The 13,354-nt window shown below is 38.8% G+C and overlaps 1 protein-coding gene across 1 annotated transcript in view; it reads right to left on the bottom strand.

The window, feature by feature from the left end:
- Positions 1 to 13,354, bottom strand: part of DNAH7 (dynein axonemal heavy chain 7) — a 308,475-nt gene that overhangs the window by 40,607 nt on the left and 254,514 nt on the right. Inside the window, exons 49-52 of the mRNA XM_038420958.2 lie at positions 9,370 to 9,503; positions 8,515 to 8,850; positions 2,671 to 2,797; positions 1,300 to 1,494 (exon numbers count right to left, since the gene is read on the bottom strand). Of these exons, the coding sequence (XP_038276886.1) occupies positions 1,300 to 1,494; positions 2,671 to 2,797; positions 8,515 to 8,850; positions 9,370 to 9,503 (792 nt within the window). The remainder of the gene's footprint in view (positions 1 to 1,299; positions 1,495 to 2,670; positions 2,798 to 8,514; positions 8,851 to 9,369; positions 9,504 to 13,354) is intronic.

A 13,354-nucleotide genomic window follows, 5' to 3' on the forward strand; every position in this document is an offset into this window, starting at 1 on the left:
CTTTCCCATTTTAGTACAGTGAGACAAAATACTAACTATGTGCCTCATCCTGCCCTCACTGAAGTCAATAAAAGTTCTGCTATTGACTTAAATGCTACCATTTATCAGGCCCCATATCAGCAAACTGATATCCTGATTCTGCAGTCTTTAATAACTAGCATTTATTCACAGAAGTCTTTATTTACTTCAGGGAGCCTGCGTTGAGTATATAAGTACCATTTGATAAACTAGATTTTGGCTTTTAAGCCACAGCCTTGCATAGGCGGAGGGGAAGAGCCTCACACAATCTCGTGCAGCGCTGCTGCTTGTTATTGGGGGTAGCCTCTTAAACCCCCCCTTTTTCCAGGTGGCTTCTTTCCAGGTAAGAAACAGGAACCAGCAATTCCTGTGCTTCGGGAGTGCCACTCTGAACTACCCTTTCAATGAAGAGTGAACTTTTTTGTCTACCTTCCATTGCTGTGTGCAGCACAAGAGCTGCTCACAATTTGGGCCAATGAAAGGGGTGCAGAACTGGGCCATGGATTATTTTCTGTAATTTTTCTCATTGTGCATACCTGACCAGATTAATCCAAGGTTTACAAATTAAAAATCCATTCAGGTTTTTCCTAACTCTTTTCATAATATCCTACCTATTGGTGAATCAGGTAGTTAATCCATAATTTCCTAAATGATGGAAATTTCCAATGTCTAAAACACATATATAGTCGACCCTTTCTAGATGGGTTTCCTGAAGTTCCTGTGCCATCTTTTTGATGACTGAATGTTGTTAATTAATGTTGTTATTTTCCACCATTATAGTGGTGACATAAAATAAAAATGGGGACAATTTAGTCTAGTATAAACAGGTGCAACTTTTGTAAGTCTCTTAGCCAAATTCAGCACTGATGTCAGTGGTTGCATAAACTACAAGTTGGGTATAACATGGTCAGAGTGGTGTAAGTGGCAAAGCAGTATATTTTTGCACCAATATCTAAACATGGTGAACAAACAGATTCATGTACATTTTGGTTTTCTTAAGATTAGCAGACTTTCCCCGCACCCGTAATCATTTAAATAATTTTTATTTGAATTTGTTTAAAAATTCAATCCAAACTGTGACTCGCTACACAGAAGTTATCTGACAAACTGGAAGTACTGTACTCCTTCATACCATTTGCCTTAATATTTACTACAAGAATGTAACAGTGCAAAATTATATAATTTTCTGTTTTTCTGAATTAATATTTTAATGTGATCAGTTAACCTAGAGAAACAGAAAATCAGTAATGAAACAGACTTCAGTTGTTTCTGTTAACATACCAAACTATCATACACTGATTTCCATCCATCCTTCAGTCGCATAAAATCCTTACGAATGTTTCTGAAGCCTGGCAAATCATCTAGTCGACAAATTTCATCCCATGCTTTCTGAGGAAGCCAGGTGCAGGGATTAGAGAAGGGATTGTCCAGGCCTATGCCACCAGTTAATAAAAACTTCCACTCTTTTTCATTAATCTGCAGTAAAAGAGAGCACTATGAGACAGCTTAACAATGAAACCTAATGAGCGGACAAATACCATGTCAGCACATGAAGTAGATAATTGATATACTTCTCTGAATTTCACATGTTTGTGATAACTTTGATACTTTCTGGGAATCAAAAAGTAGCAAGAGCTATGTATGGAAGCTAATACGTTTCAGACTCTTTGAACCAAATTTCAGGTCTGAAAATGAAAATCAAATATTAGTCTCCAACAAGCCCCATCCCCTCACCAACATTTTACCCAGTTCCAAATTCGTTTGAGGGCTAGAACTTGTAAACCAAGGTCCCTGAAAGGAAATTTACAAGACTGTCTGATTTAGTAGCTTTTCAGCTTTCTGCTCAACAAAAACTGCCACCACTTCTCCTAGTTCTAAAATCAAGTACATTTCATTTCACTGTATTCATTATTTAAAACATAGATTCCAGTACTATTCAAAATGTGCTAGGTGCTTTCTGAACACACAAGGAGACACAGGCCCTGTCCCAAAGAATTTACATTCTAATATATTTTTTAATGCTAAATTAATACTGTTCCCCAGGGGATGTAAATTAAAAGAGATGCATTTCCCTATCAGTTTAAAACATTATTCTGCAAAATGACCAGGTACAACTTATCAGCCTTAAAAGACACAATTGTGTCAAAAGGGTTTGATTCTGAGAAATATATGTGTAATCTGTATTAAAGTAAACATATTTGGCATCATAAATGAATAAAATAGGCACTTTTCCCTCCTCCATCGTAACAATTAATAAGAAGTGAAACTTCAGTTTTGAAATGCTCCTAAAATTCATATTGTAAACTAGTCAATTTCATCTATTCTAAATGGATAAAAGCTTTACCACTAATACAAGTATTGACAACTATCTGATAAAAAAGTCAATAGATAAATAACAATGTTGCAAAATATTTGCAATACTATAGGCTGGATTTTATTTTGAAAAAGATTTGAAAAATGGCTATCATATTTAAGTTTGCTAGATCACTTTATAGTTTATTCTATTACTCTCTAATAGCTCATTAAAACATGTAAAAGCAAAACACACCCAATTATGGCTTTTTAAGTTACATGTTATATGTTCTTTTTTGTATATTGGTATGTCATTTAATATATACCGTACAAAATCGCAAATAACTTTAAAATACTGACCAATTTTTCATGCTGCAGGAGATTTACATTTAGACAAAAAGAGAAGAGCAGCTTGTCCTTTTCAAAGAGTGAGCGACAGATATTAACATAGAGTGAGTAAGTAAAATGATCCTTGAGAATCTTCAGCCTGCAAGTGTCAGAGAAAGAGAGAACTTAAATTTGTATCACTTTAAAGCCCATACACTTAAGCAACCATATTACAGCTCGCTTAGACCTCTGTTATTCTAATAAACTTCTGGTCAATTACCCAAAAACAATCAAGGATCCTCATTAAACGTGTACACCAATTTGTGAGGAAAACAATGCAAAAACATTTCAACAGAATTACATTTTACTACTGACAGATTTTTTTTTTTTTTTTTGCAGGCTGCGGGTGGAGAGGAGAGCTGAACCTTCCTGTTGAAAAAAGCAGCAATAATCTTCTATTTATATTAATGAATTTTATAAAGCACAGACAAAATAGACTATCTTCAGTGGTTGCATGAAAGAATTTTCAGTGTTACAGTGTATTCCCCCTAGTACGATGTCATAAGAAAACTGTGCTGTATTACCAATGACTTCCTTTAAAAAAAATCGAAGCCAGAGAGCCATCTATTATCAAAACAATCATGAAGGGACCATGAAATGTAGTATTTGAGCTTCCAGAATTCTTTCACATTTTTCTGTCAGGGTAGAGGTTGGCCTCACTAGGTGGAACGAGCAGGATGTATGACCCTCCTACCCTCCAGATACCAGTGGAGGTCAAAGGTATTTGTAAAGAGGCCCAATTCCTAGCATTTTTCTCTAAGACCACTTTCCCTTGTCAGGAGAGCATCTTCTGGAGATGTGGCACCATGATCTCTGCCTGCTGACCAGGAAGAAATGTCAAACCCTATTTGTGTAGTGTAGACTGGGCAATGGAGGAACATTGGATCGAATCAGGATTAGAGGAGAAGCATGCTGGAGAGTTGCTGCTCTTCCTGCATCCATGATTTCCATCTGTTTTTGCTCCCCTCACTCACATAGCAGAGAAATGTCCATATCAAATACTAAATGTACCTTTCAATCCTGACTTATTTAAATATCAGGTATTAATTTCCTGGCAGTAAATAATACAGCAGCAATTTAACTCAAATTGATTCTATGCATGAAGCTTTGAAGTAAAGACAGTGCCAAAGGGCAAAATGTGAAATTTTAATAAAAGGTTATCTTGTTTACATTAGAAAAGGATTAGAAACAATAATAATCTTATCACAGAACAGCACCACAAGAGTCAGCACAGGTCCAGAGCTGAAAACAGTGGAGTTTGAATGAAGATCTGTTAGAGGAGAAGGGAGACAGGCCCCTGTTTTTTAGGGATGGCGAGTGAGTTCTTGAGTGTGTGAGTGTTTGTTTGCTGGTTTGTTTTCAGTTTTCAAAATCTGGGACAGGTCAGTGTGTTGTGACAGGAGCAGACTGTTTGATTACAACTGAACCTTCATTAGAGGGCGGGTTTCCCGAATCAGCAGGCCTATAAGGCAGCGAAACAGCAGCCAGCGGCACAGGAGCAAGCAAATAGAGGAGTTTGGGGAAGGATGTGCAAACACACATGCCTTTGGGGGGTAGGGGATTGTTTTTTCTTTCCTTCTTGACAGGAGCTTAGGAAGAAAGGCTATGACAGCTACAGATGCAGCAATGGTAGAAGAAGGACCAGAAGAATGGAAGAGACAATGAAGATAACTGAATGTGGAAACTGCAGGATGTACATTGCTCTGGAGAGGGTACCTGAAAGGTGCTGCTTTTGTATGAACTGCTGCCTGATAGACCAGATGGAAAAGAAGATCCCAGGTTCGGAAATGCAGATAGAAACTATGGCTATGTTTCAAAAAGGGATTTGAGCAGATGATGGTGGAAAGGCAAGAGGAAGCTGAAGACAAGCAGATAGATGCTGGCCCAGAGAAATGTGAGGGTAGACTGCTGGATGAAGAAAGCAGGATCTGATTTGGATATAGAGAGAGACCTCTAATATTTTTAATGAAATAAATATTAATGTGAATTTGTGTTATTATGGGGTATTTTCCCAGATATTTATTGGACAACAAGTGCTACTAACAATGGTAGGGCCCAGATATTCCTAGGTGTGATAGCCTACAGATTTCTTCACCAAATAGTCACCAAACCAACTAGAGGTGATGCCATTTTAGATGTAGTACTGGTAAGTAGTGAGGACCTCCTAGAAGAACTGATTAAAAAGGACAACACCCTTCCCCCTTGGCTCCTGACTGGAACTGGGTGGGACAATGACAGAGTCCCTTCCCTGCTGGCATGATAGAGGGGCAGCCAGGCCAAATATAAGTGAGTGGCTTCATGACCTGGAACACAGGATCACAATGCTACTCAAATTTGACCCATTATGCTGGCTTGTCCTCCACCCCCACTTCTGCTATACTCCCCATGGCTATTAGGAAATAAAAAAGTATAGAAGTGTTTAAAAGCTAGAGAAGGAGATTAAGTGTAGTCACTAGTGAGTGGATATAAAGGAGTGGCTACTGGATGAAATCAACTGTGATTACATATTGAAGAGAAGAGAATAGATAGAGTTATGAACAGTTGGGAGAACTTCATTAGCTAGAATCTAAAAATTCATTAAAGGTGGAAAGGGTATCTGCTAATTTGTTTCTATAGAAAGTTGTATAGTTCATTTAGCTGTTATAGGACTTGGTGAATAAAGGAAGGTAATATAATTGATGCCAATCAACATGGGTTTAAGGAAAACAGTCAAACTAACTTATTTTTTGGGATGGGGGGGTTACATGTTTGGTTGATAAAGTTAACGGTATTGATATAATAATCTTATACTTCTGTAATGCGTTTAACTTAGTTCTGCATGACATTTTGATTAAAAATCTAGTACAATATAAAATCAACAACATATTAAATGGATTAAAATCTGGCTAACTAAAAGGTCTCAAAATGTAATCGTAAATGGGGAATCATCATCTAGTGCATGGGTTTCTAGTGGGGCCCTTGTATTTTACATTTTTTAATCAATGCCCTGGGAGAACTCATAGAATCATCACTTATAAAGTCTGCAGATGACCTAAAGTTTGGGGGAGTGATAAATAAGGAAGAGGACAGGTCACTGATATAAAGCAATCTGTATTGCTTAGAAAGAAGGGCACACACAAACAATATGCATTTCAATATGGCTAAAATATAAATATATACACAAGGATCAAAAAATATAGGTCAGACCTATAAGATGGGAAGCAGTGATAAAAATTTGGAGGTCATGTTGGATAATCAGCTGAGCATAAGCTCCTCATATGACACTGTAGCCCAAATGGCTAATGCAATCTTTGGTTGCATAAACAGGGAAGCTCCAAAGTGAGCAAATCTGCCAATAAGTACAAGACCCACCAAGGTAGAAGAGGAACTTTGTCACACCATATTGTATTATGTTTATGAACAGTTTATGTATGATTGTATTGTATTTCACGGAGAAGGGTTACCACAGTTCCCACAGGAACCAAAAAACAATATGCGGTGGGTGATTAATGCAAGTCACTAAGACGAAACAACTCCAGAGACATTCCATCCCTGGGCCTGGTTTGCATGTATTTGTTTTGGAGTAAAAGAATGAGTCTGAACTGAGTCATGGCCTTCTTTCTGAGCCAGCAAACAGACAGGACCTTCTATCCAATGGAGGCCACAACCCCTGCAGAAGGTTTCGAAAGACTTTGGCCTACTAGAGCCACATAAGACTAATGGACAACTCCTAGTATGTTTATGTGTGTTTAAATCTGTTTTTTTATGTTTTCTCTGTAATGCTTTTTACTTTTAGAATAAATGTGCTTGGTTAGAAAGAGCTGTGTGGTAACTTTTAATTAATGTCAATATATTGTTCATAGCTCTTGGAGAGAAAGCAAAGTACAGGTGCTGGCCTTTTTTGCAGACTGGCTTGCTGGTGATATGACAGTGTAAGGCAGAGAGTTAAGCAACCTTAAAAGAAGGGAGTAGGACAAAGGTTATGGCTAGAGATGTGAGACTTGGTGGGAACTCCTGGTGTGGACTATGGAGGGAGGAATACAGTTGCAGTTACCCTAAAACTGTGGCATGCTCTTACTCAAAGGGAACTATTTGGGAGGAGTCTATGGCCTGTGCTATACAAGAGGTCAGAATAGATTATCACAGTGGTCCCTTTGGACACTGGAATTTATTCATCTTATTTTTCAGGCTTCATAGTGTTGAAACAGTGTTTACTAAAAAACTGATTTTCATTCTAATTGTAGTAAATGAGAAAACTACTGATCCACACTACAATGATTACCAAAACATAAATGTACAGTCCCTTCTTTTGACTCCAATCAGTGGAGTATTGCAGGTTGGCTTCCAAGTGGATGACACACAAGCTGGGTATACTCTAATTGTCACTTGCTTTATTTACACATATAAAGAAGTCCTTAAATTAGATGATCAAACAGCATTCAGGGCAATCTGTCTTTCCAGGAATCTCAGCTCAACACCAATGGCCAGCTCCTAGGGAGCAATTTTGCCTCAGGAATGGACTCTAATCATAGCCTAAGTTAGACAAAAAAACTTTCCTGAAGCTCCCACAGGTCCCTTTCTCCTGAAGTTGCCTCTACACCAAACTTTGCATACCCCCAAAACTAACTATAATTGCACATCTTCTCATGAATTAAAACTTGCTTTCACACTACAAAAAAAGAACTTGTTACACTGTGTTCCAACACCCCATGGTAAACCTTGCCACAACAGTATAAATTGATCTGATGCAACATGCCTAAAAAGTTGAAGGAAATGATGGAAAATGAGCAATTGAATGGACTAAAATAATTAAAACTGACTTTTCCAATGCAAGATATAAGCATCATCAAAAGCTATTAAGCAGCAAGATAGAATAGATCACAAGTCACTTCAAAGAATGCAGGAAATTTCTTTCTTCAAGAACAAATGGGCCACGGAATGAGAATTTATCTTTTGATGTGGAAGAGCAGAACACTGATGAATTGCCATCTTAAACATATTCTTAACATTTTGGCCATAATTTGACATAGAGGGCTAGAGTTTTGACTAGCCTAATAAGAACATAGGCTTGCACATGCCTTAGGACCCCCTGCAAGTTTCCCAGGCACGAGTGGGAGAGCAAGCTGCATCCCAAAAATTGATGAAGTAAATTATCTGCTCACTTGCTATCTGCAAGCACAACTGTGAGTCACCGTTCCTCTCCAGAGCTACTCCTGGGGCAGCTGCAACTCCACCATCTGTGAGGAGTATATCTTGGCTGCAGCTGAGGGACTAGCCCAATGTGTGGATTTCACTGGTGTGATGCACTGGAAGCACGTGTGCAACCCACTACTGGTAACTTCAGGGAGTATAACAGAGCAGTAAACCTATTATTATTAGTTACATATTGCCAAAAACCATATTGCAGGATACTTTACAGACATCTATAGTTTCTATCCAAAACTGGGTTAAAATCTAAAAAGACAAGACAAACATAGTTGGTAAAAGGGATACAGCATGAAAGCGAAGTGATTGGCTAATCACTGTGTATCTTTGCATGATCTTTTTAGTTCCACACAGGACCAGAAATAGTAATAACTGAAATAAGAAATAATATAAAAAAACACTTACTAGCATATTGTACCCTATTTATATCTGTAAATAACTTGTCCTCAAGGAAAGTTGATAAGAATATATGGACCTTTCTGCTTGATTCAAGAGTACAAAACAAAATTCCAAGAGTAATTATAAATACAATATACTTTGGAGAAATGTCTGACTCCTTCCTGAGTAACAATAAAAGCCAATTAATGAACTTTTTTTTAAAATTAAGTGAGAATGGAGAATTATCTTTCTTACCTTGATTGTAACTCTTCCGATTTCTCTGAATTATCTATAGACATGACAAAAAGGTTAATAAACCACGAAAGAGAATACTGGTACATTGGCTCAATGTTGGCTAGATCAGCAATTGAAAAAAACAGGATTGATGAATGAATAGCAATAGGACGGTAACCCATCCGGGTAGTATCAATCTTTTTTTCTGTCTCTTCTGCTACAGCTTGCTTCTCAGAAATCTCATTAGCCAGAGCTTTGGAAGAAGACAATATCTTAATGGCAGTTTCATCCTCTAAAATATTTCCTTCTGAAGCTGAGAGAACTTCTAAAATCTTGTCTTCTATTTCTTTTAGTTGCCTAAAATAAAATACAAAATTTTCATATCGAAAATGTGTAGGTTTTGTCCACTAAAGTGTACAATATGTACAACACATGCAATGTGTAGTCAAGATATGCAACCTGAGGATTAAAGACCTATTTTTGTTCTTACAATTTTTTTTAATTAAGCTATTTTCTAAACACCTGTGGTCATACAGGGCTCACTTATTCTTACAAAGCAAAATGACTCCAAGAGAATGCAGTGTACAGTAGGTATAGTAAGCCAGCCTTCCTCCAACTTTGCTCTGCCTTCATGTGGAAAAGGATCCTGTGCACACCTACCAAGTACAGTCAGACAGACCAGACCAAATATGGCCCACAGTGAAGATTCATTTCTAAAAACATCAGGTAGGAGAACAAGTAGCAACCTTTGCCCCCAGCTCCTGCTCTCCCCAAAACTTATTAAGAAAACAGAAAACAAAGCAACCAAGGGGACATTCAAAAACAGCGTTGAAGGACAAGGGGTAGAGTCCCCAATAAAATATGTTTTTCTGATACCTTTTATTCTGAGCTCCTTGCAAGATTAGGGCTTGCTTTTCTTCTTCAAGATCTGGTCTCTCTCTTGCTACTACAATTCCAAGAAGCTGATCTTGCATTCCTTCTGGAGTTATCATGAAGTTCAGTAAGGTTACCTGTAAATGAAAGGTGTTACAAAGCACAACACAATTAGGGACAGATCAAATTAAAATATTGTTCCTCTTCCGTGCTCAGGAAGTCTGCAAAAGACCAAGCAAAGCTGAAAACAGATGATTCTGACGGCAGAAAAATTGAGGCTGAGGTTTCTATAGTCCTCTGTGCTATGGAGTTTTTGTCCCATAATTACGATTAGTAAGAAAGAAAAGGTCCATCTTATCTGTGACTTTTCTTTTTCTTTCCTCCCTCCATCACAATATGGCATTTCCCAGTTCCACAGCAAATGGAAGCAGACAAAAAACTCTGGCACACAGTCTGGGCTTAGAATTGCCCCTCAAAAAAGAACTCTCCAGAATGACAACTTTCAAAGTTGAAAAAATACTAACTATAAAAAAGGTTAAAGTGCTATTCAACTCAAATCACTTGCAATACAGCCTGGACAAGAAATTTAACGATGTCCTAGAAGAACATGCTATTCTTCCAAATTACTTAACATGCAAGCAATAGCCAGAAAAACTAAGGACATAATGCTCCAAGGGAGTGTTCTCAAAAAAAAAAAAATCATGGATAAGACAGAATTTTCCCATCTTCATCCCCTCCCCTCTGCTTCACAGAGAAAAGCAGAAACCCTAGGAAGGGAGGATGGATTCAACTATGCACAATTTGGATAGAAATGTAAGGGTTACAACAATCTAACAAATTTTGCATCTACAAAGGAGAGGCTGTTGACAATCACCTTCTGAAAAAGTGTCACTAGACGACCACATAGTGCAGATCTCATTTTAAGATATATATGATATCTCCACCCATTAAATCACTGCTTCTTTCACAAAATGAGTGATAATGTGCTAGGGAGGAGTTATATCCAAGGTTTTGAATGCCTGTACTATACGCACCTCTATCCACTTGATGGCCCCATTCACATCCAATTTATGCCCTTCATTAGGATGTGTGGAATTAACCAGAATGATAATACTACTTCCTACCATATGGTTATCTTGAGAGAGAATTCCTTGTCATTTCAAAGAACTACCATGCCTTGATAGAATATGCATAATTGAGGTTCCATAGAGAGCATGCCAAGCTCCAAAATCCAAGTGGTCGAGCAGATGGCAAGTAGACAAGATATTGAGACACAGGAGAGGGGCATACTGACTGTAGGAGGCTAGAAAGATGTTTTTTATGATTTCTTGCAGCATACAGGGCAAGATCATGACAGGAATCTGCATACCACTGGAAGACTGAGCATGGTGGTCTTATGATATCAGTTATGTAATGGTGATTAGAGATTTCCTTTGGTTTCTTACAGTGCAATACACATGCAGTCACAGACTTGTCTTTCCAAAGTGTTATCTTTGAGTCCAGTGATCAGGCCATCTTGTAGTAACCATAGAACATCTTTTACTTTAATTGACACTGCCTGATCCATCTCTCATAACAATATCTGAACCCCATCCAAGCGATTTGTAGATATCTTTTGAGAATTTCATGTAATTTATTAGGAGGATGTTTATTACCTTCTTAGAATATCTGTGTGTCTGTTGTTCCCAGAGGCGATGTGGGGGAGGGGAGGGCAGGCGGGGTCACATGCTCCCCCCTCCAGATTGCTTGGTATGGCCTGGCCCCCCTCCCTGCAGAGCAGCTGAGCTAGTGATCTGTGCCAGGCAGGGAGAGGTAGGAGTAGAGGAACAGCTGAGAGCTGCATGGAGAGACTGCTGCTTTCCAGGAGGAGGGGACACATAACTCAAGTTGTTTCAGGGTTGTGCCCCCCTCCCGCCCTGTCAGCAGGCATGGGTCATTAACCTTCCTATGAGACAGTTTTAGTGACATTGGATTCTGGTGCAGGACAGGCCCCTCTCACACACTGTTCTTTCATTTTGGAAACTTGAGAGTTGGTTATGTCTGACTAAGGTCTGAGAACCAAACCTGAGGATCCACGACAAGATGAACAGAATCACAGTGGCCTGCTCCTTCACACTCTTCTTTATCATATTTAATCTCAGTAGTTTAGTGGGGAAGGCATAACAGAGATTAGGTGTCCACTGCTTCCAGCTTCAGATGGCCCTTCCTCATAGTGTCATTTGCTCTTGGACACAGAGGTTCATCAATGGGCTTTCAGCCTGACTTGTGACACTCTGAAAGGTTGGCTGCTCCAAACATCATTTCCCTGGGTTTAAGTGAAATCTGCTGAGTTGAGTCCACTCTGATTTTTCTTCACCTTTAAGATGTAGAACCCTAAGAGATAGAATGCAAACTTCTGCCTAGGACATGACCAAACCTGCTTTCCTGAGCACTAATGAAAATCTTCTTTTTATTATTTTATATACATCACATTTCTGATTAATTAGCTGCTGGAAATGGAGGAAAGCAGCCTAATGCTTTATAATTAGAGATCATTTGTACTCCTCCATGTCTCTTCCTTGAATCAGACTGCCTGAGTCACATAGGAGGCAGATGCATTCTCCTTACCTGGAATTTGATATCCATAGTTATGATCAGCCTCTCTGAACCAGGTACCATACATCTCCAGTTACACTCACCAATCAGAATGTGAAATTAAACCTCCTTTGATCTTTGAGAGAGAATACTGAAATTATGGATTTCAGTATTGTTAGTTTATTTTAATTTTTGAGAAAGGATAAACTTGTCCTTGGGATACGAAAAGAGTTCTATTGAGTATTCATTTTAGATTATTTCAAGAGCAATTTTTTTTTGACTCCCAGAGAAGGGCCTACCCAGAAGCTCCCTTCCAAGAAAGGAGATATCTTCATACTTGTGAACACAAAGTCAAGAGGAGTTTCTAAATTGGATAATAATTTCTCAAGTGGGAAGAGGGAAAGATATCTTGAGAACCCTGAAAAATGTTATGTACTTCAAGGAGTGTACTGAACAATGTGCCAGACAAGAATGGACTTTTTGGACAAAGTGTCAAGTGGTTTACGTGAGGAATCTCCAGGTGGATGTGAATGCAAATTCCCCACCTCCAGTTATGGAAAAAAGCCAGCCTTTTGAAGTTACACACGGAGGAAAGGACCATTATCTGTTGATTACCTGGTCCCTGATTCTCAAGATCAAAGACCTAAACTGTATGAAGGAAAGACTAACCCATTCATGGGTGTTCTGCTTCTGAATCTGAAATAGTTATGAGCTTGTAAACCACAGGAAAAACCCAGTTGTGGGTTCTGAAGGGCTGATACCTACCAGAGCCCAAGGCCAGAGTCAGGGTAAGGTATTTAGCATTTGTGTAGGTTCTTTTATTGTTTTTAGTATGTTTTCTCTGTAATGCTTTCACCTTAAGAATAACATGCTTTCTTTGTGGTAACTCATAACTGCTGGCAATTATTGCTTGTAGCCTTCAAAGAGAAAGTAAAGTGCAAACGGCCATTTTAGAGTCTGGTTTGGGGGGACTATATCACAGTGAGGCCAGGAAACTTTGCAGTCTAGAAAACCCCTGGTCAGGAGGAAGAGGGATGTTGGTCTCTGTTCAAGAGAGGTGACAGCTGAGGAGATGGGAGTCTAGATTAGGTGCCCTTGGTGCACCACAAAGAGGAAATAGTGACAGCTGAACTTTCAGAGGATGGCCTACCTTGAAGCTCCTTTCCAAGAAAGAAAGTCTTTTCAGTCTTGTGAAACCCCAAGTTAAGAATTCAAGAGTTTCTGTATTTGATAATTTTCTGGAGGAGCTGACTCTCAGAAATGGCTACACTGGTTTTGTTCTAATGTTTAATCTTGATGCTGGTCCCTAAAGGAGTAACAGTTTTAAAGGGGACATCTAGTGAGGTAGGATAGCCTGAAGTTTCTCTCACTGGAAGGAGGAAGGGCCTTCTTTCCTCCATGGCCTCTTAGACTG

The sequence above is a fragment of the Dermochelys coriacea genome, chromosome 11 (genome assembly GCF_009764565.3).
Source record: "Dermochelys coriacea isolate rDerCor1 chromosome 11, rDerCor1.pri.v4, whole genome shotgun sequence".
Taxonomy (NCBI): domain Eukaryota; kingdom Metazoa; phylum Chordata; order Testudines; family Dermochelyidae; genus Dermochelys; species Dermochelys coriacea.